The sequence below is a fragment of the Strongylocentrotus purpuratus genome, unplaced genomic scaffold (assembly GCF_000002235.5).
Source record: "Strongylocentrotus purpuratus isolate Spur 01 unplaced genomic scaffold, Spur_5.0 spur5_scaffold_3, whole genome shotgun sequence".
Classification (NCBI taxonomy): Eukaryota; Metazoa; Echinodermata; class Echinoidea; order Camarodonta; family Strongylocentrotidae; genus Strongylocentrotus; species Strongylocentrotus purpuratus.
This window is the reverse complement of record NW_022145609.1, coordinates 6,732,067-6,758,238: the sequence shown is the minus strand read 5'-3', so window position 1 is coordinate 6,758,238 and position 26,172 is coordinate 6,732,067. Positions and strand designations below refer to the sequence as shown.

The 26,172-nt window shown below is 37.2% G+C and overlaps 2 protein-coding genes across 2 annotated transcripts; both read right to left on the bottom strand.

Moving 5' to 3' along the window:
- Window positions 1–791: 791 nt before the first annotated feature.
- On the bottom strand, window positions 792–16,765 carry LOC763442 (ATP-dependent DNA/RNA helicase DHX36). Its single transcript, XM_011663791.2, has 13 exons — window positions 15,511–16,765; window positions 14,764–14,866; window positions 13,560–13,703; window positions 12,330–12,538; window positions 11,237–11,354; window positions 10,744–10,842; window positions 9,251–9,424; window positions 7,259–7,423; window positions 6,688–6,787; window positions 5,757–5,856; window positions 5,207–5,330; window positions 4,484–4,636; window positions 792–3,460 (listed from the first exon to the last, which is right to left on the bottom strand). The coding sequence occupies exons 1-13, from the start codon at window positions 15,570–15,572 to the stop codon at window positions 3,074–3,076; spliced, it is 1,938 nt and encodes a 645-aa protein (XP_011662093.1). The 5' UTR covers window positions 15,573–16,765; the 3' UTR covers window positions 792–3,073.
- A 1,062-nt stretch (window positions 16,766–17,827) lies between these two features.
- LOC105437324 (receptor-type tyrosine-protein phosphatase mu-like) lies at window positions 17,828–26,062 on the bottom strand. Its single transcript, XM_030996677.1, has 8 exons — window positions 25,860–26,062; window positions 24,741–24,841; window positions 23,868–24,078; window positions 23,072–23,171; window positions 22,151–22,394; window positions 20,262–20,301; window positions 18,483–18,609; window positions 17,828–18,098 (listed from the first exon to the last, which is right to left on the bottom strand). Exons 1-8 carry the CDS (start codon window positions 25,930–25,932, stop codon window positions 17,828–17,830), a joined length of 1,167 nt encoding a protein of 388 aa, XP_030852537.1. The 5' UTR covers window positions 25,933–26,062.
- Between the last annotated feature and the right edge of the window lie 110 nt (window positions 26,063–26,172).

Genomic DNA, 26,172 nt, shown 5'->3' with positions numbered 1-26,172 from the left:
CCACTGGCATGTACAATGCAAGAATGCCTTGATGCGCATAAAGATAACAATAGATGCACGCAGTATTTATGTGCAATTTCCATACATTTTTAATAGGATATTTTGTCAAAATTCTCCTTTTTGGGAATCAAAAAGTCGGATGCATAAAAAACAGTTAGTGGCTTCGTTCTGTTTTTTAGCATGCTAAATGAGGGCGACATACACTTGAAGCTGGGCACTACAGAGCACTTCTGAGCATATGGTAAATATTTCGTTTTGTATTGCTGTTGATTCCATGATATATAATAGACGTATAATGTAAAGGGAACCTTATTCACAAGCATAATGCTTCCAAGGTTTTCTCTTTGTCGATTATATTTATATGTTTTGTTACATTGTACATTCTTTTCATATGCAGTTAATGTAGAAATAAAACCTTAATGAAAACAAATATATATCATATTGAAAGTGAAACTTATTTCCATTCAGAATGAGAAGGTCTAGTGGAAAATTCTCCTTTTTGGGAATCAAAAAGTCGGATGTATAAAAAACAATTAATGGCTGCTGAATTGTTGGGTCAAAGTTAAAAATATAACTCCTCGGTGATCTCAAGCCAACACTATATACCATTCAACTTCTTCTCTGTGTACAGTACAGCTTCTAGATCACAATGGGGTGTAATTTTAACTGTGCCCCTTAAATCAGTCAACATTTGTATAATAGTATCACTACCATGGGCGTAAATCCTTACGTAATACCTATTGTTCAGGGGGGGGATGAATAAATAGATCATTCCCCCCCCCCCCCCCCGCCCCCTGAACAATAGGTATTAATTGCAGATTTACGCCCGTGATCACTACAGATGTAAAAGAGTAGGTGAGGCATTGTCCGTAACAATACATGTTATAGGCCTGTTACCTCTCTCTCTCAGTCACTTCGTTCTGTTTTTTAGCATGCTAATTGAGGGCGACATACACTTGAAGCTGGGCACTTCAGAGCACTTCTGAGCATTTTGGTAAATATTTAGTTTTGTATTGCTGTTGATTCCATGATATATAACAAACGTATAATGTAAAGGGAACCTTATTCACAAGCATAATGCTTCCAAGGTTTTCTCCTCATTATTGCAGATTAGGTAAGCATCCTTTGTATTTAATGGCATGCATAACATCGTTTTTATTGTTTTAATACCACCTATTTATCGAATATATTTATATGTTTTGTTACTTTGTACATTCTTTTCATATGCAGTTAATGTAGAAATGAAACCTTAATGAAAACAAATATATATCATATTGAAAGTGAAACTTATTTCCATTCAGAATGAGAAGGTCTAGTGGAAAATAAATGAAAATGTACACAAATCTGGTATAAACATCAAATGTTCTGTCTGTTCGGAGCCAGAAGGGAATTAACTCATACCAGGTTATACAGCATCAATTCCCTTCCTGCTCCAAACAGACGATATCTTCTCCAAATCTGAATGTAACAATGTCAGTTCATTGTAAACACAGGTTATTAAAGCTAAAAAGAAGTTTAAAAAATAACACCAACGATAATCATACAACCACAGAACACAAAAGATTCCCTTTTATCAAAAGGTGTTTTTGCAAAAAAATACAATAAGTTGTATTATAAAAAAGGAAACCAAACTGAAAATAGTTTTAAAACTATACGCAGCCAATAAAGATAGTGGAAAAAAACAAATCTATTGGGAAGGTTGAGATAAATACAACTGGATAAATAATTGAAATGAGGTTGTCATAGTGTTGCATTTAAGTACTCCACAGAAGGGAGTATTACTTTGGTTTGATTTGATTGAAGGTTTTTCTTCACCGCTAAGAAGGCATGTGTATGCTTGTATCTAAGGAACAAGGATACCAACATATTCAAGTGCTCTCATAGGGACTTGGTGATGAGAGTTAATGCCTTACCAAAAAGCACCTGCTCATTGAATTGGTTTCAAATCCTGGACCTTCGAGTTACAGCAGTCATATGCACTATAAAAGCACTGTCGTATTAATGTTATTATTATCAAACGTAAACCTCAACTGTATAATTCAATCATTTTATTTCCTGCATGCAAAATTTCTTATTTTATAAAACTGTTGCTGTTGTGACTTATAATGATGGGATGTGCAGTCTCCTGAGAGCAGTGAAACTTGATGTGGTCATCAACGAAGACTGTTTCACTATTGGTTTGGTTTGGTTCAACAGATGTTTTTTTTACCTGATTGTTAAGAAGGCATGTGTATGCTTGTAACTAAGGAACCAGGAGACCAACATCTTCAAGTGCTATCCAAGGGACTTGGTGTCAAACACAGGACCTCCCATTTTAGTAGCTAACACTTTATTATAAGAGACGCTGCTCTATCACTCAGCCATTGTGCTGCCCACCCTTTGCATGCAGTCTTAAGTCAATATTCTGTAGTGTATTCAAAGGCTACAATACAATGTAGATTTTCAAAGAAAATAGATCGACCTACCAGGTATGTGAAAAATTGCATTGGAATACCGTAGGTCACTTTTGTAAGGTACTCTACATTTACATGTAGGTACAGGGTATAAATGATGGTGTTCATCGAAACCAGTTAAGACAATGAAACTAATTTCCACAAACATCATCATAAATCTAGAGTTTTAGCATTAAGCACCATCTCATTCTTTGGTCAGAAACTCAGTACCCCAGTTACTTTCATTAATGTCTTCAATGTTGTGAGTTGTACGAGTATGTACTGCAGATAAGGCTACAATACGTGGTTTCCTTAATCTCTCCTATATTGTGAATATCACTTAATCATGTGTCATAAATTGAGGGTCCAGGACGTGAGTAATTCCTCAATGTTAATTGCAATGTGAGCCTGATTTACATGCGTCATCAACTGAGTCCACTGTCACTGATCAGGGTTTCCTGATTGTCTCCTTTTGATGTGAATGTTAGTTACATATGCCTTCAATATTGACTCCAGTAAATAGGTTTCATCTATTATGGCTATGATGAGAATCCGAACTGTACGTGTTTCATGAATTTAGAGTTCAATATGAAGATTTCCAGGATGAGAACTCCGATGTCAACCTCAATTATCAAGCAACATTACTTCTGAGTCCAGAAACCTTGGTGTTGGTTTCCTTGAATTCTCCTACGATGCGAGTCTGGTCTCCAATGACTGCTTCCAGGCCTGTCATCATTATTGTACCTATTTCCGGACCGTCCATATTGTCGGCCACCACCAGCCCCACCAGCTCCATCATCATAACAGTCATCATCATCATCATCATTACCACCGTGCCTGTTATTGCCCCTACCGCTGTGTACGAATCCCTGATCATCATCGTTATCGTAGGTATCTCTGGACTGCATGACGAGGATGTCGATGATGGCCCTCATGACTCTGCCTTCATGGCTTGCCGGACTCCAGTTGGTGGGTCCTGGGTTGGTGATCTTCTGTTCCATGACTCTGTCTAGCTCCTCACGTAACTTCTACAAAACATAGGAAAGACACGGAACAGACAGAAGATACTCAAGGACTCTACACAGTTCCTTTCACAGTTTTTACATCATCACGTTTCTAAAGTTTTTTTACAATGATTTTCAATAAATTGAACACAAAAAGATCTTGAAAAGAATACTGCAAAACCCATGATGATTAAATACACCAAATTGATTCCAACCGCCTATGTATAAAAAGGCAGGATTAGCTAAACCCTTGTTCAACGTAGTCCACTGTCTTAGAGATAACCCAATGTCAACCTCTCTACTCCTTACCAATTACTGTTATTCTGTCACAGAATTCATAACCAAATTAGATTAAACAAGATTATAATTTTGAAATGATGTAATTTTGTTTTGTCATTAGTTACTTAATTTAAGCAGGACAAACAGGCTGACACTTGGTATCACAGGGCTATTTCTATCCACTGAAGCAGGGTTAAAGCCTGGACTAAACAGGATCATTCACATGCAGATTACTGTCCCTATCCAGAGAAGGAAATATGTCATAGCTCCAAAAGGAGGAAGTGGCCACTATTGATTCTCTACTTCATTCACTGTTTAAATTTCATAGCCATAGACACACTTGTGTATTGAGTGATTTACTATGATAGCAACTGGAGTTTGAAATTATGTAATTCTGCTCCTGTCAATTTCAGCTAATCAAGTCTTGATTTTAATTGTTTATTGTTTAACATGTTGTTTGATGGTTTGTTTGTAGGTTGCTCTTTTGGTTGCAATTTATTAAAAAAAAGCTTTCCTACCCTGAACTATATTTGAATGGTGAAATATGCCCATTCCTGTAGCAGGAATCTTTAGATAATTGTATTTTTTATTTGTATATCTGAAGCGCATAGAGATGCTACTGCAGTGCTATGCACTATAAAAGCAATGTATTATTATTATTATTATCATTATTATTATTATTATTATTAACTGTAAACCTTAAGTGTGTAAGTACTTAAGTGTGTAAGTACTTATGTTTAATATAGAACTGTTGCTTCTGTGACTTACAATGACAAGATGTGCCGTCTCCTGAGAGCAGTGAAACTTGATGTGGTCATCAACGAAGACCGTTTCATGGCCCTGGTCATCGTCCCAAGAGATCTTACCACCGCAGAAGATCAAGGGATAAGGCTCAACCATGGTAGTGTCATGGAGGAAGACCTGTGCAGTAAATTGGCAACACGAAAGGATTTTCAGAATCAAGAGGTACACATCTATACTTTACAGACCAATTCAAGGAATAGAAAGTCTTACTCTTTTAGTATTCCAAGTAAGAACAGCAAGAATATTTTGTGCTGCCAAAATCATGCCAATCACTAAAGAAATTATCGATCATGTGGTATCAAATACATTCAACAAAATAAATTTTAATGCGATTTCTATGCATCACTGCTGTGCGTCCAAAAGTATGTTAAGGGTAATATGTAGTGATGGTCATGGTCTTGAACTCTAACAAAATGTTTTCATCTCTGCCCCTATAGACCAAAATTGAATATTAGTTTTCATCGAGTAGCTTTGAAAGTTCATTAATGTCAAGTAATTAAAAATTAGATCTGGTTTTGACCCATTTGACTTTACCCCTCCTGTCCATCGCATTTAACTCAAATTGGATGTCATTACAATGCTCCCTATTTTCACACTTATCAAATGATCAAATGATCATTACAGTGATTCATTACAGAGTCTCCTTGAAGCTACACCTCACCTACAAGATGGAGTGGGCAAACTTACACTTGTTGACTTGAGTTTGAGATGGTAGAGCAGCCATTTACTGCTGAAGGTTGTTTCATTTGCATTGACAGACTTAGGGTGGATTTGAACTCGACCATCCTCTGGGGTGCTCAGCCTTGGAGGTCTGAAAGGAGATAAATAATAATAACAAATAATAATATTATTGCTTCTCTATGGGGAGCATTCCAGCAAGAGCTACTAGGCACAAATTGCTAAGCATATTACATTTGTTAGCAGTGTGGAGTCTCTCATCGCTATATTCAATCCTTATTCATATACCATGATGTAAACAACCTACAATGATGTGGCCAAATGAATTGGCACCAGCCTGATACATGTACATGTATTAAACAGGGATGCCAGTTAGAATTGATCAGAGGGCCTAAAAATCACCTAGAATAAGCTATTTTGTACACAAAAAAGCCTAAACTATGGTCTCAAAATCTCTATTCTAACACACATAACACAAAGTATGTGTAAGTGTCATACACTTTTGATGATTTTTTTAAAATTAAATGACATGAGAGATGGTACATTAAGTTAGACTTACCTATTCTGTCCCGTCTTTCGATTGAAAGGCACCTTATCTACGTGGGCAACCTTTGGGTAGAGACCGGCACACAACACTGCCTTCAAAAGCTGCTCATTCTCTAAACAACAAATCCACTGATTTAGAGTGATTATAATAGCCTTGTTCAGATATGACGCACCAAAACTGCATGTTTTTTTTGTGCCGACGTAAAGTGTAATACGAGTCACATTTCTTGATCTTATATCACAGAGATAAGTGAATACACATAGGACCTTTGTTGTGCAGTTGCCATTCTTTTACATGTTTTTTAAAAAATTGGGATTTTGTTAAGGTGGGTTACCACGTTATATCTGAAGGAGCCCTCATAAATGGGCAACCTGTGGATGACCTACAACTCAAAGTCCAACAGAAGGACTAGGTAAGCAATTTAAGATTCACGCCTTATTAAAGCTCATAAGTGCATCAGTTTGGTTTTAAACCAGAGTTTATGATTACAAGGTCACTGCTCTACAACTGATCTATTGAGATTTAAAAGGAGCAAAAATCGTACTAATAATGATAAATCTTGATTTATTTAGCTATTAGTACAGAATACCGTCTCTCAGCGCTATACAGATATCAAAGGGCAATAGTGCATCAGTTTGTTACCATCTCTAAGCGTTTTCCAGATATCGAAGGGCAAACCAGAGACTTTATAAGGAATAGATTGAGGAAACAAAAATAGGTCTAAGTGAGACTGAAAATATATCACAGAGATGTTTTGAAGAAAGAAGTGAAGAGAGAAAGACACAAACAGCTAGAAAAAATGGTAAATCTACAATATATGAAGAGTAACAGAGGAGAGAGAGAGAGAAAAAAAGAGATATTGTATCAATAGGAAAAAAAGGAAATTTTAAACAATTAATGTAACAACATTAACACATAGATTAATAAAAAAATATTCACCTACCTGAATTTCTATTTGCATCAATGTGTTTGGGTGATCTGTCGGAGACAAACCTCAAACGATGCAGGACATCACAGAATTGACCCTTCATCTTACTCAGCATCTGTATGAGAGACAGAAATTGACTTGAAGTTTAATAGTGTTAAAGCCATACTGTTCTATAAGTACTACTGCCAGATCCTCTATTCATTCATAATTTAGAATTAGGGCTGTTTTGCATGAAATGCAATTTCACTGCCAGAAATCATAATTAATAACAAATGTGAATTTCAGTGGAGATGGGCTGGGCATGTAGCTAAACTTCAGGACAAAAGATGGACAAATCGCTTAACAGAATGGCAACCAAGGATGGGAAAGAGAAGGAGAGGAAGGCAGAAGAGAAGATGGAGAGATGACCTAACATCATACATGGGAACGGCCGCTAGGACAGCTAGAGACAGAAGAGAATGGAAATGTTATGAGGAGGGCTTTGTCCAACGTCTGGATGAACTATAGCCTGATAGATAGATAGATAGATAGTGAATTTCAAAACAATCACACAACTACATGTAGGTGAAGAGGAAGGGAGGCTTACACCGAGGATGTTTGAAGACATGAAGTTTTGCCAGCAGTAGGATCCCTCTCCTCTGTGTTCCTTAGCGTCCTCCCAGCCACTCATAGCATTAGCTAACATCAGGTGATCACTGCGAGTGTTGTTGGAGAGCACCCTACGCCTCTCATCAGCGAGCTTCTCCTTACCCTAGTAATAGCGGAAAACAATTCAAATAGTGAAAGGTTGTAGGACATGAAAACTACGGCTTTGGAACCAAGAGATGCAATTGGCAGATCATTAGTCATCATTCCTATACCTATGATCTTTATAACTACAGTACGTGCAATGTGTGGAAGGTACATAATGGTGTCCAATTTACTACTTATGGTGTACGCCTGCCCAGATAGCTAGATCCCAGATAGATGATGGATGAAAGTTCATTAGCCAGATGCACTTTAAGAGGTGGTGTTACATGTTGGTTCCTTTTAATAAAGCAACCTTATAAGAAGTCCAACTACCATCATATCATATGATAAAAAGTAGTCTATAGTGTAAAGGAAATCTTTAGAATGGTTATAGCATTTGATACACTTAAATGGTATAATCTAGAATATCACGGAAATCTAAGATAGAATGGAATCATTGTTTTCTTCATAATGTAGAGCCCTACTGCACTAATGTCCTTTGGCAAGACATTGATCTACATTTGCCACACTCCACCCAGGTGAAGTAAATGGGTACCTGGTAGGAATTTATTCCTTGAAATGCTAGAGCGCCGTATGGCAGCCGTGCTAAAGCCAGGGTAATAATCGGGAGCGCCAGGAGGGTCAAATCTGACTGACATGAGCGCTATACAAGAACCCACTATTATTATTATTATTACGTGAAGCTACTGGCGCCCTCTATATAGCAAACAATGCCTAAGCGGTACCCGTTGGTCCCCCATGATCCCCCTTTTCTTATGTTAATTGAGAGCTGAGTTGATGAACCACCTGTCAGTGACCATGTTGGAAGATCTAATCCCTCCCGGCAAAACTAGTGCAGACGGGCTTTAAACAAAGCCACTACAATGTTTACATTCACTTTGAGGACATTCCATTTGCGGGGTTTAATATGTAACGGATGTTTAATACAGCAATGCATACTAATCCTATTATGTATTCAAAGACTTTCATTGCTGTTGTTAGGTGCCATCGAGTCATCCCGGGCTCCCGGTGACACCATGGGCGAACCCTCCCCAGGCTACTCTGTCCTGTGCAAGTACATGGACATGTGTGCAATCTCTTTATAATGACTCCTCAGTTTCTCTGGTCACACCTTCTATCCATCTAATCCTTCGCCTTCCTCTTCTCCTTTCACCCTGTACTTTGGTCTTCACCAAGCATGATACCCTGAGCCATACCTTTTGATCTTACAGTGTGTCTAAAGAAGCCAGGGGAGTGTTTCACAAAGATCCTAAGTCGAACTTAACTCTAAGTTGGACTTAACAATTATGGAGAGTCGTTTGTAGCCTTAGAATAAAATATATTCCAAAGCGTAATTTGAAGTATTTTAGAATTTTTATAAATTCCACATCAAGAACATGAAATCACCTTGATAATAGAAAATATAAATGATTTGATTCAACATTTTATGCCTTTTAAAGTAACGGCTTTCCATAAATGTTGAGTCCAAATTAGAGATAAGTTCAACTTAGGATCTTTGTGAAGCAACCCCCCTGGTCTCTCATTTCACAACCATGGCTTCCAAGGAACAGTTTGGTTGAAGCTCATCATGAGAAGTGAATGTACTACTACAGTCAAACTTGCTTTAGTGACCACCTGCATAGAAAGACCACCTGTCTACAAAGACCACCTTGTTTGTTTTCCTTGAAAATGGTTTCTCATTGAAACATTGGTTTCTCATTGAAACATTTACTATAGGAACCTGTACGTAAAGACCACCTGCCTATAAAGATCATTTTTCTTGTCTCCCTTGGGTGGTCTTTCTAGACAGGTTTCACTGTATTACATTCCAAAAAAGGACATTACTTACCAGAGGAATGTAGAATGGATCCTTCCAGCTGAGAGATGCTGCTATGGTGAGTATAGGATCCAGACAGCAGAACATGGCACCAAACAGCATCATCTTGCCAATACGAGGCTCCACCGGAAGACGAGATAGATGGTATCCCAAAGCTGTCAGGTCCTCGTTATCATCAAAGGCTCTCTAAAAACACAAATACATACAGTACATTAAACATGGTGTCCCACATATGCAAGATTCAAGATACTCACAAAACTTCATAACAAATCCAATGAGACTTTGAGAGTAATTAGTCATGTCTCTCTGCAACTCCTATCCCAGTTATAAATAAACACAGATTTAAGAAAAACAATAAAATTATAGATGACTACCGGTATACAGAAGAAAAAGAAATGACTGTAGATTTCATTCCTCACCAAAGCTCTCTGGAAACAATGATAAAGACACATATGAATAGAGCAAAAGAAAGTAAGAGAGACATAGTGTATAAACGGAGAAAGTCAAAGGGCGAGTGGTTGAAAAACACCCTACGTTTAGATTGAAAGTGGAATAGGTACAAAATACAAGAGAATAGTATAAGTAAGAGGCTTGTATTTTAATCTATGTCGTCTCTTCTATATTACGGGGCTGTCAAGATGTCCCAAACATTCTCATTACCTTTCACACTGTAAACTTTGGAATGTCTCAAGATTTAGGGAATACACTGTATGTCCCACTCTAAATGTATGTATGATCTTTCCAATGGAGAGTTGCCCTGGCTTGACTTGTACTGTCATAACTATTACTCAAAAACATTTTTAGTTCTTCTACCAACCTGCCAAAATTCCACTACAAATACATTCAAACATGCTTTAGTTACCACCTGTCTACAAATACCACATTTTTTGTTCCCCTTGAAAATAGTTTCTCATTGAAACATGTACTTCAAATGAACATTTCATTCAAATGAACATTTATTTTCTTCCAAACCATACAAATTATAAGTAGGAACATAAATATAATTAAAGAACTTGTATTACAAGGAAGAAGGCGCGAAACCCGAAAAGCATAGCTTGTAGTGGGTACGCCCGAATACATAAATACAATTATACATTATAAATGGGAGAAAGGAAGAAAGGAAGAAAAGGATAGGCAAAGAGGAGAGGAGGATAGAGAGCTTGGAGAAAGAGACAAGAAGAGAGGAAAAGAAGAGAACTGCAACAAAGGAACCTGTCTACAAAGACCACTTTTGTGTTTCCCTTGGGCGGTTGCTATAGGCAGGTTTGACTGTATTAGGAGTCTCCTCAGACAGCATACAATATAATGTGTAGTTTTAATGCATACTTTAGGACAGATATATTCAGAAAATTAGAGAAATAAAGAGTTTATAACATAATGTTGAATGCAAATAACTAGGAATCATTCCTCCATTACACAAATGGTTGGCAGTTATGCCTTTGTTATTTCCCCCATTGTAGGAAAGAGCACAAGTCGTAACTACAAGAAGCAACAGAGAGAGATACCATTTGTTTGAGACTGCTGATGGCTAGCTCAATTGCCCTTATGTCAGGGGTTTCCATAGCTTTGCTGATGAAGGGATGCACACTGCCTAGCTTCAAGGTCTGAATATGAGAAGAAACAAACAATTTTATTATAACGTAGTATTAAGTATTATGTACTCTATTTTAAAGCAGGACTGCACTACTTGTAGCTAATTGCGCCCTCTATATAGCCAACAATGCCTAAGCGGTACCTGTTGGTCCCCCATGATCCCCTTTTTCTTTGTTAATCAAGAACTGATTTAATGAAATAACTACCTGCAAGTGACCACGCAGGAAAGTTTAATCCCTTCTGGCCAAACTAATACAGATATGCTTGAAGTTTTTTAAATGAGCGGAAATTTAAAAAAGATGATAGAAATTCTTTGTTAATTCTGTGTTAAAGTTCATGTATTTGACTTAACGCCCTTCTGGCTCCAAACAGGCAAGATTATATTTGTAAAGCCCATTAGGGTACCTTTATGTTGAGACAGAGTTCTTCAAGGGGAGTTCTCTTGATCTCTGGAAGTTGGTATTCCACCATTTCAGAAGCCTTTAGCTGGCTGTACACATGGAAGCATTCTCCATCCTGCACCCTGCATGGGAAAATAAATGAACACACTCAATAGAATGATGCTCAGACAAAATATAATATAATAATATTAATATTCTAGGTTAATATAGAGCTTTATACGACTACAATGACCCTGGGCACTTTGCAGGTCTTCGGATAATCCTATAAATTGTATGCACATTCTCCAATCCCTCGGGAGAATTCCAGCCAGGCACCATTTAACAGCCACTCACATTTCTGAGCAATCTACACTGACTTTTACATCATACCAGGTTTTCATTTAACACCTGGGTAGAGAGAAGCAAGGTCGATAAAATGCCTTGCTTAAGGAAATAAATACAATGCTCCATATCAAACCTTGATATCTCCAGCAAATGTTTAAACCACTTGACTTTGACACCTCTTTATACATGTATGTAATACCAAATATATAAGTAACATCACCAATGTGTTTTTTGCCATTCCATTTCATTTACATGTATATACATTTATGTAAGAACAGTTACATCATCAGCATTATCATGATGATGAACATCCATCATTATTTTCTCAATTATACATACACCTATCATGCGTGTACTCATTGTAACTTTAACATTACCATTACTGTCTACTATCCAGGTAAAAAAATACTATTGTTACCACCAGCTCAATAATGATTGCGACCAACTTCACCATCGGTGCTAACAACATTGTCATTACCATCAGCATCACAACCTCCAGCATCATAAATAATCCCCTTCAGATTATTTTGTGTACACTCTACGTCATCATCATCAAGCACATTAATTTCGATTTATCAGTTACATCATAATTATCATCACCACCACCATAATCATTATCATCAGCATGTTGAAAAAAATATTTGGAAATTTTAATAGGGACAAAGAAAATAGAAACTACAAAAGAGCTTCAATAAATAATTATCAAAATCATCATCATCACCATTAATACATCCTTGTCATTTTCTTTCAAACACCATCTCCCAGTTCTTTACCTCCCAGCTCGCCCCCTCCTCTGATGAGCCGACGCCTTGCTGACCCATTCAGCCTTCATCGTCCGAATGTTGTTGGCCACATCAAAGTTGGTTTCTTTGACTCGTCCCAGGTTGACCACATAGACCACATCATCTATGGTGATGCTAGTCTCTGCAATGTTGGTTGCTATGATGATCTTCCGTACTCCGGGAAGTGGATGTTCAAATACCTAATGATAAATCATGCGTACAGTGAGAAAACATCAAACTCTAATTACAGATAATTCAGGCATTAGAAAGAGTAGAAATGTAAATCAAAATGGTAACTGCAAAAAAACCACACTCGGGAAGGAAGACAAGGATAAGACGAAAATGCCTTGTAATCGGGAAGTAAACCAAGAATCATGAGATTAGATTGCCTTGCAATTTTTCAGTGGAGCTTTATCAAAGAGTAATGATAATGATAATAATAATTATAAGAATTGAATTTACAGAACACCTTTTCAAAAGGATAAAAGGTGCTGTTCCTTGGTCTACGTACTAATTAACCCTATGTATACAGGAACCAAGTGGTCGCTGTATGAGGCCTATGGAACTTAGAGAATTCAGAATCAACAGGTTAGAAAAGAATTGTAGAGGTATATTTTCAATTATCTTTTGAGAGGTCAAGTGAACTACTATCTCTTTGAAAAGCAGGGATTTTTTTCCTAAGATGTAAGGCAACAGGTTGAAAATATTAGAGGGTTTAGGTAATTTTGCCTAAGATTCTTAAACAAGTCCTGGATTTAGCTCATGCTGCAATAATAATTATAGACCTTTATGTCATACAAGAATCTCATGACTTTTACAAGCCAATCGCCTGTGTGATCATCCAGATATCTATGATTGGAATTAGAAATTTCAGAATATTTTTTTCCTAACGGTTTTTATAACATTACAGTCTATTGGGAAAAATGAATATGGTAAAACCGGTCACTCAAAGATTTTTACTTTTTTGAGGCACTTCATTTATCATTTTGAAGCACAATTTGTATTGGGCTTCAATATTACACCATATCACAGACACTGATAACACGTAGGGCCATGCATCTCAGATTTAACATTGTTAATTGCCTTTAACAGTGAAAGTGTTTTCAGGTTTTGAGAAAGAGAGGAAGGAGTTGATGGTGATTGAAGCGAGTATGATGCTCTCCGTTGCTGAAAGAGTGGTGAGATGTATAGAGGAAGTGTGGAAGACATGCTAGCACTAACCTGTCTCTGGTTGATGGTAGGCATCATAGAGTGTAGAGGAATGATGATGAACCTTTCTTCTGAGAAGAGCGTCTGGGAGGTGAGTTTGTCATGTAGCTTACTGATCTGATCCCACCCCGGTAGAAAGACAAGGATGGCACCTTCCTAGTGGGGAGAAAAGATAGCTCACTAATTGGAATCCTCTAGGGATGGTGAATGAGTTTTAGTAATAATAATTATATTTGCTTAATTGGCGCCTAACACTTACTTTATCAGAAGTCTCTAAACACTCTACAATAATGCAGCATAATTACCCTCACTGGCTTTAGCAGTGAAGCTGTCACGCACGCTCTGGTTTAAGGAATAAATTCCTACCAGGTACCCATTTACTTCACATGGGTGGAGTGTGGCAAATGTAGATCAATGTCTTGCCAAAGGACATTGGTGCTGCAGCGGGACTCGAACCCGTGGACCTTGTGATCGACAGTCCGGCGACGTATCCACTCGACCATGACACCTCTACACGAGTAGAGGTAAAATGATATAAAACTGACCAAGGAAGTCACTGTGTGGTTAAGCTCAATCGAGATACACCATTGTATAGTTGATGACTCAGTAAATGGTAAGTGGATCCAAATCATAGTTCATAAGTAGTATTTCTACACTTTCATTCACAACTGTTGAAATGAAGCCCTATTACTCTTTGCTAAGGATGTCTAACTCCAAACTCCTCTTTCTCCAAAATTGCATGAAATAGTTACTTCTCCATGTCAATTTTATGATTAAGATCTATGAAGTAAAATGATTGAAGGGAGTGGTTGGAATAATGTTCCACTGCTTACTACATTGAGTGGATAAGGAATACACCTGTTAACTAATATGTATGCACACTTTTTAAACGAAAGTTTCTCTTGACACCTAAGACAGTTGGCAGAGACTTGCCCTACATAGCAACAACTTATGTACATGTATGCAAAGTGGATTCCAACCATTGAGATGCCATGATTTATAAAAGGTTTATAAAATGACAGGGAGTTTAGGGATTAAAACATGCATAAATGGATATGTATTTTGTTTTAAACAGGATTATTACATGAATATGATTTTTAAACTCAATTTTTCTCCATTTTCCAAATATCCTGGTATATAAACATCTTATGTAGTTTTCTACTTTGCATTTCTTAGAGGGTGAAAGTAATGACAGACTGTCAGTGAGCAACCTTACCGGTTTTTGCAGTGAGATGTAGCGCAGTAGTTCAGCTGTGAGATCTAGATCTAAGACATTGTGATCCATGGATGACAGGGTATCCACCACTTGCTCTGAATACCTACCAGAGAGAAAGAGATGGAGAGGGAGAGAGAGAGAGAGAGAGGGGGGGAGTGGGAGGGAGAGGGATAGAGAGAGAGAGAGAGAGGGAGAGAGAGAGAAAGATAAATAGATAGAGAGAGAGAGGGAGGGAGGGAGAGGGAGGGAAAGAGAGAGAGAGAAAAAGAGAGAGAGAGAAAGAGAGAGAAACACACACACACACAAACACACACACCCACATACACAGACAGGGACAGAGATAGAGAGGAACAAAAATAACAGAGAGACAAGGAAGAAAAGAAGAGAAGGGAAAGGAAATGTCAATGTATATTCAATATCTATTCAATATCTATTTGACATGCTGTCTATTCAATCAAATTTTCTGCAATTTTGCAAAGTATGGCATGATACATATTTGATCGCAATACATAAAGAGATACCCCTAACATCCACATTCAATTCTCGGTAATTTCTGTCTTACAAATATGACATATCTTGTATGAACTTAAAAACGTAAAGATATCAAAGTCACAAAAACTATACAAACCTAATGTTATCTTCATGTACTGTTGTCAGCAAATGCAGATAGCTTGTTAATGTAAATCGGGACAAACAGGAAGCAGAAACATTCTAGAGTTGAAGGATAGACAACAAAATTCTACTTACGTCTCCCTCATCGCTTGAAGGTTTTCATTAAACTTCTTGCGGTCCTGCTGTTCCTTCTCCATCTCTTCCTCCCTATTTCTCTTTCTCCCTATTTCTCTTTCCTGCGTTGTGTCGTTTAACTGTTTTGTTGAAGCCTAAAACATCTGCCGCAATTCTTATAGCATCGTATTTTTACTACGAAAATTATAAAGTTGTATTTTTCTTAAACTATCAAATGAAAATATTTGAGGGTACCCATCTCAAAAACAAAGCCTAGGCTCCTCTTCCCGCCAATAGTATCGTTATCATGAGATGTCTAGCTAGTCAGCTTTTTGTAAAACGGTTTAGGAAAATCAAAGACATTTCCGTAGCATATCAAGTTGTGACTGTCATGTCGTTGGTATCAAAGAACGGGCCCCAGAAAGATGAGTATTAAAAAGGCCCTCTCTGTTGGGTTTTTGGACAAACTTTGCTAAGCCATGGTAGATTAAATGGTATGACTGAATGGAGATCTACAAATGACGTGTGATGGCGTGGTGTTTACAATTTGCAGTACAACATCAATTACACTTCTGTAAATGCAAATCAACCTGACATTTACTTTTCAACAACACTATCATCCACCATTAAATTTATTATGATTTTGATGATTCCAGAACCTTGCAGTTCACACCAATATTTACATGCTACATGATTTCCATTCCACACCTTTTCTTTCACAATGCAATCGCATGACCAGAACTTAACTTTATCTTTAATGCATTCTTTTGTTGTATTAATTGTTACCGCAAAGTAATCTGGCTGGTATTCGGCGGACTGTTAGCACAGTCTGCCAAATTCCACACTGCCTTAATAATCAGACGGATTAATTTTAGGTGAGGAACGTTCAAAGTGCTAATTGACGAGCTCACACCAAACAAAATAACTCTATCTTTTGTTGTATTCTTTATTATTAAAACTTCTTTAAGGTATACATATTGTGTGTTCTATACGTTTAGTTATCAGTATTCACATTTAATATTTGCCTACACATTTCCTGCTCATATGGAAATATAAACATTTTGATTTGGATTGCATTATCTAACTCTACTAATTAACTTCTAATTCTACTATCTACAATTTTTTTCCTAAACACCCACCATTACATGACACAAAGCTTTCACATAACAATATGATGCGTAGTTTATGTTTATATTTACAACTTATATTTTCGTTTTTCATCGTTTACATTCTATCACATTATCGTTGACCTATTTATGAAATTGAATTCCACTGTTTAGTAGAGATAGTAGAAATAATAACAATAATGATAATGATAATTATGATAACAATAATGATAATAATAATGATAATAATAGGCCTAATGATAATAATGATAAGAATAATTACAATAATAATGATTGATAATTTATTCATTATTGTCAAACAGTGGGGTAATAATGCTTTACACTAGAAATAGCAGGCATCAACACTAGTATTCCCATACAGACAACAAGTACAGCGGAATATTGTATTGTCCTACTGATACCTCAAAACACGACTTACATGATGGAACATGCCTTCGTATTTTACGTGTATATACATGATTCAATACGTTTTCTTTTATACTTGTACCTGGATTGAATAATTAAAAAACATATCTGTTATTTCCTGAAATCGTTTTCATCAGAAACCTCAGCACATGATAGAGAAGGGGGAAAACAAATCAGAAATAGAAATATCTCTCTTGCTCCATGATGTAAGATTCATGCGTTCCTTTACATTCACATTATTCAGGAAATGAAAGTAGAAAACAAACTTCAATGAACGAGGATAAGTACATATATATATATAAATGTGTGTGTACATTTAAATAAACTCATCCCATACCTTGACTTTCATGTAGAGTGGGACCTAAGATCTACAACTGTTTTTATCCAAAATTTTCAGACTTGTGCGAATCATGTTATTAAAAAAGGAACATTTCAAGGGATCGCTGATATCAAAAGATTTGGGAATAACGCGAGTAGACAAGGTGTAAACAGAGAAAGAGAAGCACAGGACGAAGGACAGGAAGCCATGATAGTTTTTGACAACTATTCGTCATGGTATTCTAATTTGATACATAAGAAAAAACGCCCAAGTCCATCAGAATGATTTTTTTTTTAGCTATTAAGATGAACTTTAATATTTTGCGATTAGATTTAAAGTATGGTTGCTTCTTGATGAAATGATTGAAAAATGAAAATATATTTGTAATAAATCAAGACTGAAAATATGTTATCCCTCTTAAGTCTTTTAAATTCTTGAGAACTCAAAATCATTGCGATTGACTTGGATCTTCCTTCTTCTAATGTATTCAATTCTTCTTGAGCACGTTGACATATTCTGTATTTATGTCTTCGTATATAGCTTCTTGATCAGGTTCCTTTAGATTTTGGTCGGTCTGAGGGTCAGCAAGATTACCGTAGCTCTTAGCATCGGTATTAACATCTTGGTAGTTATGAATGTCAGTGTGCAGATCTTGGTAGGTATGGACGTCTGTCTTTGACGGATCAAATACAGGGTTCTCATACTGCGCAGACGAATCGGACTCCTTCCCTTTAGACCTAGTAGGGGCTGATTCATCACTGAAAGTTAATATTATGAAAGCATAGATAAATTGCCTTGATGAAATACATAATTAAACAAATTATCAATTCCCAATAAATAGACATATAGAAACATGTAAACATTAAATGTGGTAAGTGGTATGGTAATTTTAAAATGCATATCATTAACATAATAGGTCTTTTCAAGCGGATTGCCATAGCATTCTAAAAGAGTTATGCTTTAGAATATTTCCATTCAATAGCATTTGAAAACAAGAAAAAGGCAACAATATAACTTTATATATAGGCTTATATTTTTTAATACAATCATATTTAGATTTGTATTTTTATGGCCATATGGTTTTTAGCATCTTGCATGGAGGACTTCGATGAGAATGAACCGATGAGAGGGATAAGTTAAGCACATGGTATCTCTCTAACCTTCTTCGCTTGTAAAAGATGATGATGAGAATTATAACGATAACAATCACAAGAATAGCACCAACAGCGCTTCCTACGATGCTTGCTATGGAACCTGAAGGGACTCCAGCTGAAGTTGATTTTAATGGAGAAGAGACAGGTGAAGAGGATGTTGCGGGAAGACGGACGGTAGTGAAAATAAAAGACAGGAGTTAAAGATATTAAGGTAGCATCAGAGTTGATAGATAAATGATAAATAAGTCAGATACTACCAGATGATCATAATTAATTGTAATTGCATGCAATCAAACCGTTCCCAATAGGTTGCCTACTAGCAAAAATAAATAAATAGAGGTAATCATTACGGATATTGAAACAATTTCTCTTATAATTTATAATCTCATCGTAAGGGTAACGTAAGGCTCTCCGTTATAACGACCATAACAACAAACGTAATAGGCCATCGGTCTTCCCGGGCCGCGCATATTTTTTTACACAACTGTTTAGCCAGTTCAGGTAAATATACTGTGCAAACGACTAGAAACAGAGTCTAACATTATCCGTAGCAGTCTGGCTTGTCTTTGGTTAGTGCCTCCTATGGCCTTCCAGTAGGCAAGTTACCCAGCAACTACAGTTTTATGTAATTCTTTGTTTCTACTTCAATCTATCATGTTCTCCTTCGTCATCTATTTCTTTGTTTTTCCTTAGTCTATACCCGAATCTATAATCCTCTTAGCTCTTCCGTTATGTTTTTCTGTGTTCTTCATTTGACTTATCCTCTTCTCTTTCCTGGTGTATTTCCTTGTTTTTCCTTCTCCATATCCTCTCCACTCTCCTTGGTTTCCCTTTTCTATCATCTGCCCTTCCATGGGTGTGTGCACTGGGTGTATATGTGTGCTGACGAGTTAGACTCTTTCACCAGAGCACTTCTAGGATTTTTTTCGCGAAAATGGCTAAACAGTTGTGTAAACAAAAATATGCGCTCCCGGGCCTACAGAACACCACATATATGGTAGACGTACACCAGGACAAACTCATGATTCGATACGTGTTTTAATTAAGTGGACCCTGTTGTCAAATCATTTATAAAAAATGTAATATTCGGTGGCGTATCGAGGGATAAGGGCAAAAATAGCTCAATTTCTTTTGAATTTTGAACCATTACAAATCACTTTATACGGTTTTGCATTTACCATTTGCCCTTTATATATGTTTTTTTAATCATAAAATAGGGAGCATGTAAATGCATTTGCATTGTAAAATATCTAGAACTTTTGAGAGAGTACTGTATAAAATGTATATCTTATGTTGGGGCGCGAAATTCCAGGGTCTGAGGGAACATACGCGATGAGCAAAGCGACCGAGCTTTAGAAACTTTTGCTTTTAAAACATAGCTATAGTCTTATAGATATTCATTACTAAGCCAGACCTTGGATCCAAAATTGATGCAAATCAGGAATCTTGGGCAAAAGTCATTCACTTCGAGAAATCTGCTCAATGAATTTTGACTGCATTTACGACTTTCATTTCCGGATCGTAGAGAATTTGTTTTGTTTAGGTACTAATTAACAATGTATGCTTACTTATTCGTAGTTAATTGTGATATTGAGAGCAGTGATATTGAATATAGCGAAGAGATCCGTAAGTTCGGGAATAGAAGTTAAAAGTTTAAGTAATGGAAATGTGCCATATCTGTTTAAATCATAGGCCAATTTCCATTCAAAAGCTAAAGCACTTTCAAACTACAAATGTACAAGAATCTAATAAAATATGCGTTTCTACCTGGCTGTACTTCAGATGGATCTCCGAAAAGGGTGGATTTCTAAATAAAAGGTAATCAAGAAATTAGCTAATTAGTAATGTTTTTAAATGAGATGTTCGTGTATTTATCTAGTGGCAGTTTTAATGAAGTTTAGTAGAACCTTTTCTATACCAGGGAAGCGCATAGCACATTTTAACGCCTCTCCGATATACATACAATGGCCAAATATTCTGCACTTCCACGTGAACTTAGGTTTTGACAGGTAGTTAGCCAACTTTCAATTGTTTTGAATTCATAACGGCGATTTAAGGGGAATCAACCTCAAACTACATGTACTTTTCAGTTTGTAGGTCATCAAAAACATTATCTGAACAAATTAAAAACATATATTTTGACGAAAGGGAGGACGTAACTCTTCTTCAGAATCCTTCGTCGTTCGCGGCTCTGGAAACTTGAAGTACGTCGTCATTGTGCTTCCGCACGGCCCGTTCTGTGACGTTTCGCATGGAGTCGACCGATATTGCGTACGTAGGTTTCCCTGATGTGCACTACAAAATGATCACTGCAGATCACATCGTCTTTCCTGTCGTACTAATACTTTTTATTTAAAAATTGTTCGACCTTCGGAGCTGCTATAGCTTGAAAATTTCATTGCGATTGTGCGGGTCTAGAAATCGACGAAAGGATTTCCCCCTGGTTTCCAGGAACAATTATACTGGAACAATTATTACACCCAAACTCTTGGCATTGACGTGTATTGCATTTAACACGCGCGCCGCGCTACATCAGTTCTCCGTGCGATACGTCACAACCCGGAAGTTGTGGAAGGGAAATTTCGACACGATGGCAGCTTCCTTGGGCAGCAGACGACGTCTGAAATATGGCGAATTGGGATCCCTTTATTGGACTTGCAAGACGCTAATATTTGGCCTACAGCAAAACTTTTTATCAAATGAAACATTGTTTTACTCTCTATATCATGATAATATATCATAGTCGCGAGGTTAATTCCTCTTTAAGTTTAAAAATCTGGCTAATCTTTAATGGTCCATCAAATTATGTAGCACGAATCTTTACAGAATACTGTTAACCTATAACGCTTGAATTCTTTAATCCATAATGTGTTGTGTTTTTTTCCACAAAAACTGTCTTCTAATAAAAACCGCACGCTGCATATTTCTGATGTGTAGAATTAGTGAACAAGCAATATTTAATTAGACAATGATCACAATTTCAGTTACACACGACGCAACCACAAATTCTTACGCCCCTCATGATTGTTCCTAATGTCTAGGTCGCATTTGCCGCGGCGGCCGTGAGGTCTACAATATCTACGGCCAATAACAATTATAGGACTGCCGCAGCTTTCCCACGGTCATATATGTTAGGTAACCGCACGGCGCATTTTGAATTTGTGGAGACCGAAAATCTAAGGCTGCCGTACAGCCTTTGAGGTGATGACGCACAGTAGCCGTATGGTCCCCCTCCGGCCGCCTTGCGGGCACCTTGCGGCTACATTGCGTCTGCCTTAGTATTTGTCAAAAAGCTACGGCCGCCGCAGGGACGCCCTAAGGCGACCTTGCGTCATCACTTCAAAGGCCGTACGGCAGTCGAAGGATTTCTGTCTCCACAAATTCAAAATACGCCGTGCGGCTACCCTAACATATGTGACCGCTACCGTATGTGACCGTGGGAATGCTGCGGCGGTCCTATAATTGCTATTGGTCGTAGATATTTTAGAATGCACGTCCGCCGCGGCAAATGTGACCTAGGCATTTTCACCGATATTTGCAAACATTATTTCCACAATATAATTATGCTACGAAACCGTAGGCCACGAAACCATAGGCCACTACACCGTGTAGGCCGACAGTCACGTGGGATATTTACGTCCAACGAAAAATCGTACCTGTCCTCCAACGTTGCTCTCAACACCTGTTCGTACATCATATATCGCCTTGTCTCTGAGGGGTGCATTGTGGTAATGTCCATAAGTCTCATTATCCCCTATAGTTAGCTCTATCGGAAGATCATCTTTGCTGATGTTAGCTGCTATGTATGAGGAGGGATTCTCGGCATAGGATCCATACGCTGCCTTTTGACGTCGGCGCCTTGTTACTGGAATTCTCTCTTCAACAGCAACAAGTATGTGCCTGAAAGTTCAAAGGGATATTTGTGATGATTATATACACTCTTGTCACCTTTCCCTGCATTTTAATAACTATTATTTTATTCTAAAGCAAGGATCAGGAAAATTAATATTAATTTAGGCCCTTGTGCAAACAATGTTGATGCTCCAGCTTTAACTTTCCATGACATGAGACTGAGTGGCAGACCGAATGTAACATTACTTCTTGATGTAAAGTAGCCTTCACAATATATGAATGCATGAATTTACCCATATACCAATTAATACACCAAGAGCTTGTACATTAACAAAGCTGTGAGAGGTATGATGAAAATGTTGGAGGAATGGCCATCTGTTTTGTCTAAAAAAAAGTACTGAAACCCGTTGGCCCACTAAATGCATTCCAGGCTTCCCCTCTCCCCCTTTTCAAAAAAGCATTGCGCAGATCAAGAGCAGTGCGTTAAAAAGACAGACATTGGTATAGTGATAAAATAAAAATGACGATGATGGTATCATTGTTAATAATAATAATTTCAATTATGATGATAATAATAACGATGAAAATAACGTAATATCATCTATATAGCGATTATTACTACTGTTTCTAAACGCTGGCCTAATTATTCACATACACATGATTCAAATATTTATATCATTAAAGGTAAAAAAATCATCGCTTGGAATATATAGCTATATACTTACGTTATATATGGAGATTTAAGCACATCGCTAATCTGAATGGTAGGCGAACCGTCAGGTGAAGACACTATCACTGGTGGGTTGGGCTTTGGAAGCTCGTCAGCTATGGCACGTTACAAAAAGGAGATCTTAACATCAAACTTAAACATCATTGAACGATGACTTTTATCCAGTATAAAAATCAATAATATTCTCTGTTTAGAGTTGCACATGTTGATTAAACCTGCAAGACTAGTAAGAAAATTATAAGTATCTTTCGACCACAGCCGTACACGTCGGTTAGAACTTGTATCCTGCATATGTTATCAATCAAAGTTCGATATTAATGGTACTTTGTTTTTAAAGTAGAAGACGGTTGCAGTAAAGTCCTTCTATCTACCACGTATCGCCTGGACTTGTTGTCCCTGGTGTAAATCGTACCCCATCATCTCGATTTATAAAGAATCGTGTAAGCAGTGTTTTTAAATAATTTGATGGGAGGTGTCATAGAGAGTTGAAATGGTTAAACATTGGAGTCTGTGGTTAGAGATAAACACCCGTCAAACTTATGTTAACATGCATGCAAAGACAAGTTTAGTATTAACGGGTTTGTCCAATTGTCGTTAACTTCATTGTTAAGAAAGATGGAGATAAAACCATTTAAAATCGTATTCTTTTTGTTACTTTTTTATCATGTAAATTTACAATAGTATTTAACCTTTACGATAATTTTGACACTCCCCTCTCACAAAAGTATGATCCCTTTAAGGGTATGGTCATGTCTAATAACTTCCAACTTCCAACATGTTTCTTCCAATACCTGCAGGAGGTTCCGTAAATTCTTCAACATGCTGACTAGACTCCCCCTCCCCTTTGCTTGTGGACCCTACCACGTAGACCTCATAGAGTGTAGCTGGTTCCAGATCACCAAGCACATAGCTCGTAGAGGCTCCTGCTACCTCCTTCATTGTAAACGATTCTTCTGGCTGGAATGATCTGTCGTATGGCTTTCCTTTTACTTTGTAAGCCAGCTAGAGGGAGAGATTAAAAAGTGTGAGAGAGAGAAAGAAAAGGTGAGAGAGGGAGAGAGAGAGAGGGAGACCCGAAAACACAATTGTGAATAATGCTGTCATCCACTGATGTGTTTTGAGGTCACGGTAGGGATATTTGCAATTACTTCGGGAACGACTGGAAAAGTCTTTGTCGCTTCATTTTCAAAAAATCGGTAACATGCAACTCCATTAAAAAAAATGGGGGTGTCCCAAAGACTTTCGTTATTGAGACTTGAATCGAAAATTGGTAAACTACACACAAAAAAAGCTTATTTGGCTCATCTGAAAATATTGGTTGGACGAAAGCCACAATTGTACCCATACTTCAGCAAAACAAAACATGTTTCCTTTATAACTGGTTTAAATATATTTGTATATCAAGATTTCGATCCAATTTTAGCAATCGGATGAAACCATTCAGCAACAAAGTACTAGAGTTTAGAAAGTTCCTTTTCATTCAATGATTCATAATACTTCACGCTTTTGCATTAGTCTAACAGAAAATATAGGTAACTTAAATTTAAAAAAAAAAATAGCTGATGAAGAAGTGAACTACAGAGAGAAGGTTAGAATAATAATTACAGTTCGGATACACTGAAACCATCATTAAATCTTCGTATGAATTTTAGTTGTGAGGTTACCGTATATGATATTTTTCCACGGGGGTACCTCGGCTCCCTCCAGGTAATCAGCAAAGATTTTGATCTCCTGGAAACAGCCACCTCCTGGGGCTCACTAGGAACTGTAAAGCAGGATATAAGATTAATAATGAAGTAAATACAAGTCAATATTTGTATACGATCTTCTTGTTTAAGGTTAGAAGCTTCTCACAAATTATAGCATTGACAAAACATTTTCGTTTCTCTTTCTCTCTCTCTCTCTCTCTCTGCATTATTTTGCGCTGTATTTAAGAAGGGAATATCAGTGATTTAACATCTACTGTAGATTCGTGTCATTTGAATGGGAGGTTAAGTTTGAGATCAAAACTACATGCATTGGTCACTTTTGCAATACATGGTGATAGGATTCATCATCCTTTATTTTCAGGTAGCCATGTAGTCATTCCTTGCATACACTTAACTGATAACTGGATAATACTCGGGGATTATGGGATCTCATGCTCTCCAAACAAACACTCATGGTTAGTTACATCATGTACATGAACACTTCCATACAACAGTCCCGCCGCGGCACTGATGTCTTTTGGCAAGATGTTAATCTACATTTGCCACACTCCACCCAGGTGAGGTGAATGGGTGCCCAGTAGGAGGACATTCCTGCAATGCTTGCGCACCTTTTCATGGTAGCTCGGCTAAAGCCGGGGGGGGGGGTAATGACATGATTCCAGGGCCCTCAGGGAGAACAGTTTAAACACTTAAATGAGGCTACCCTGGGTAAATAAGACATATTGTTATTATCATTATCATCGAAAAATCTTTAAATTATCGCCATAAGGCAGTTTCAATAGCCTTGTGCCTCATCTAATAAAGTGTGCGAAGTTTTCAATGGCGTTATTACGTAATCTGACGATGTCCTTTACATAGCCAATACGATATACGGTATTGAAATCACCCTTGAGTTGATTTCTTGAAAGTCTCTGCGATTGTGTTAAATGAACATGTGATGATTATATAGTTTGTGTTACCATATTACTCAACGTTTTTTCCTTTTCTCCCTTTTTGAATGGGGTGATAATATTTCTACAATAATTATTTTGATCTACATGGGACATCATACAAATGATAAAATGAATATCGTACTTCCTTCTGATGTAATCCTGACAACGGGTGGGTCCGGGCTTGGGCTACCAAAACCTAGAATGGTTTCCGCCATGACCTGTATAATGGAAGAAAAACATGGTGATATAAAATGGAGATGTAGAACGGGGAACGACTTACAGAGTAGAATAAATTATGGACAATTTAGAGATTGACCTTGAATGGATGGAAGGAGAAGATATGGACCTCCTGGCTTGTTTTTATTTAACATTAAAGGTTTATTATAAAAGCATTTCATCGGCAAGAATATAGATACCAAGATGGTGTAATTTTTTGTTTTCACCATACTCATATT

Excerpts from the sequence above, each read along its gene's own strand:
- LOC105437324 (XM_030996677.1), bottom strand. The coding sequence starts at position 25,932 with ATGGCGGAAACCATTCTAGGTTTTGGTAGCCCAAGCCCGGACCCACCC. Across the intron at positions 22,395-23,071 it reads CTTAAATCTCCATATATAAC|GCACATACTTGTTGCTGTTG; the intron begins GTAAGTATATAG and ends TTGAACTTTCAG. Across the intron at positions 18,099-18,482 it reads AGGTTAGAGAGATACCATGT|TGATGAATCAGCCCCTACTA; the intron begins GCTTAACTTATC and ends ATTAACTTTCAG.
- LOC763442 (XM_011663791.2), bottom strand. The coding sequence starts at position 15,572 with ATGGAGAAGGAACAGCAGGACCGCAAGAAGTTTAATGAAAACCTTCAA. Across the intron at positions 14,867-15,510 it reads CTTCAAGCGATGAGGGAGAC|GTATTCAGAGCAAGTGGTGG; the intron begins GTAAGTAGAATT and ends TCTCTCTGGTAG. Across the intron at positions 6,788-7,258 it reads TGTCTTCAAACATCCTCGGT|ATGCTGAGTAAGATGAAGGG; the intron begins GTAAGCCTCCCT and ends TCTCTCATACAG.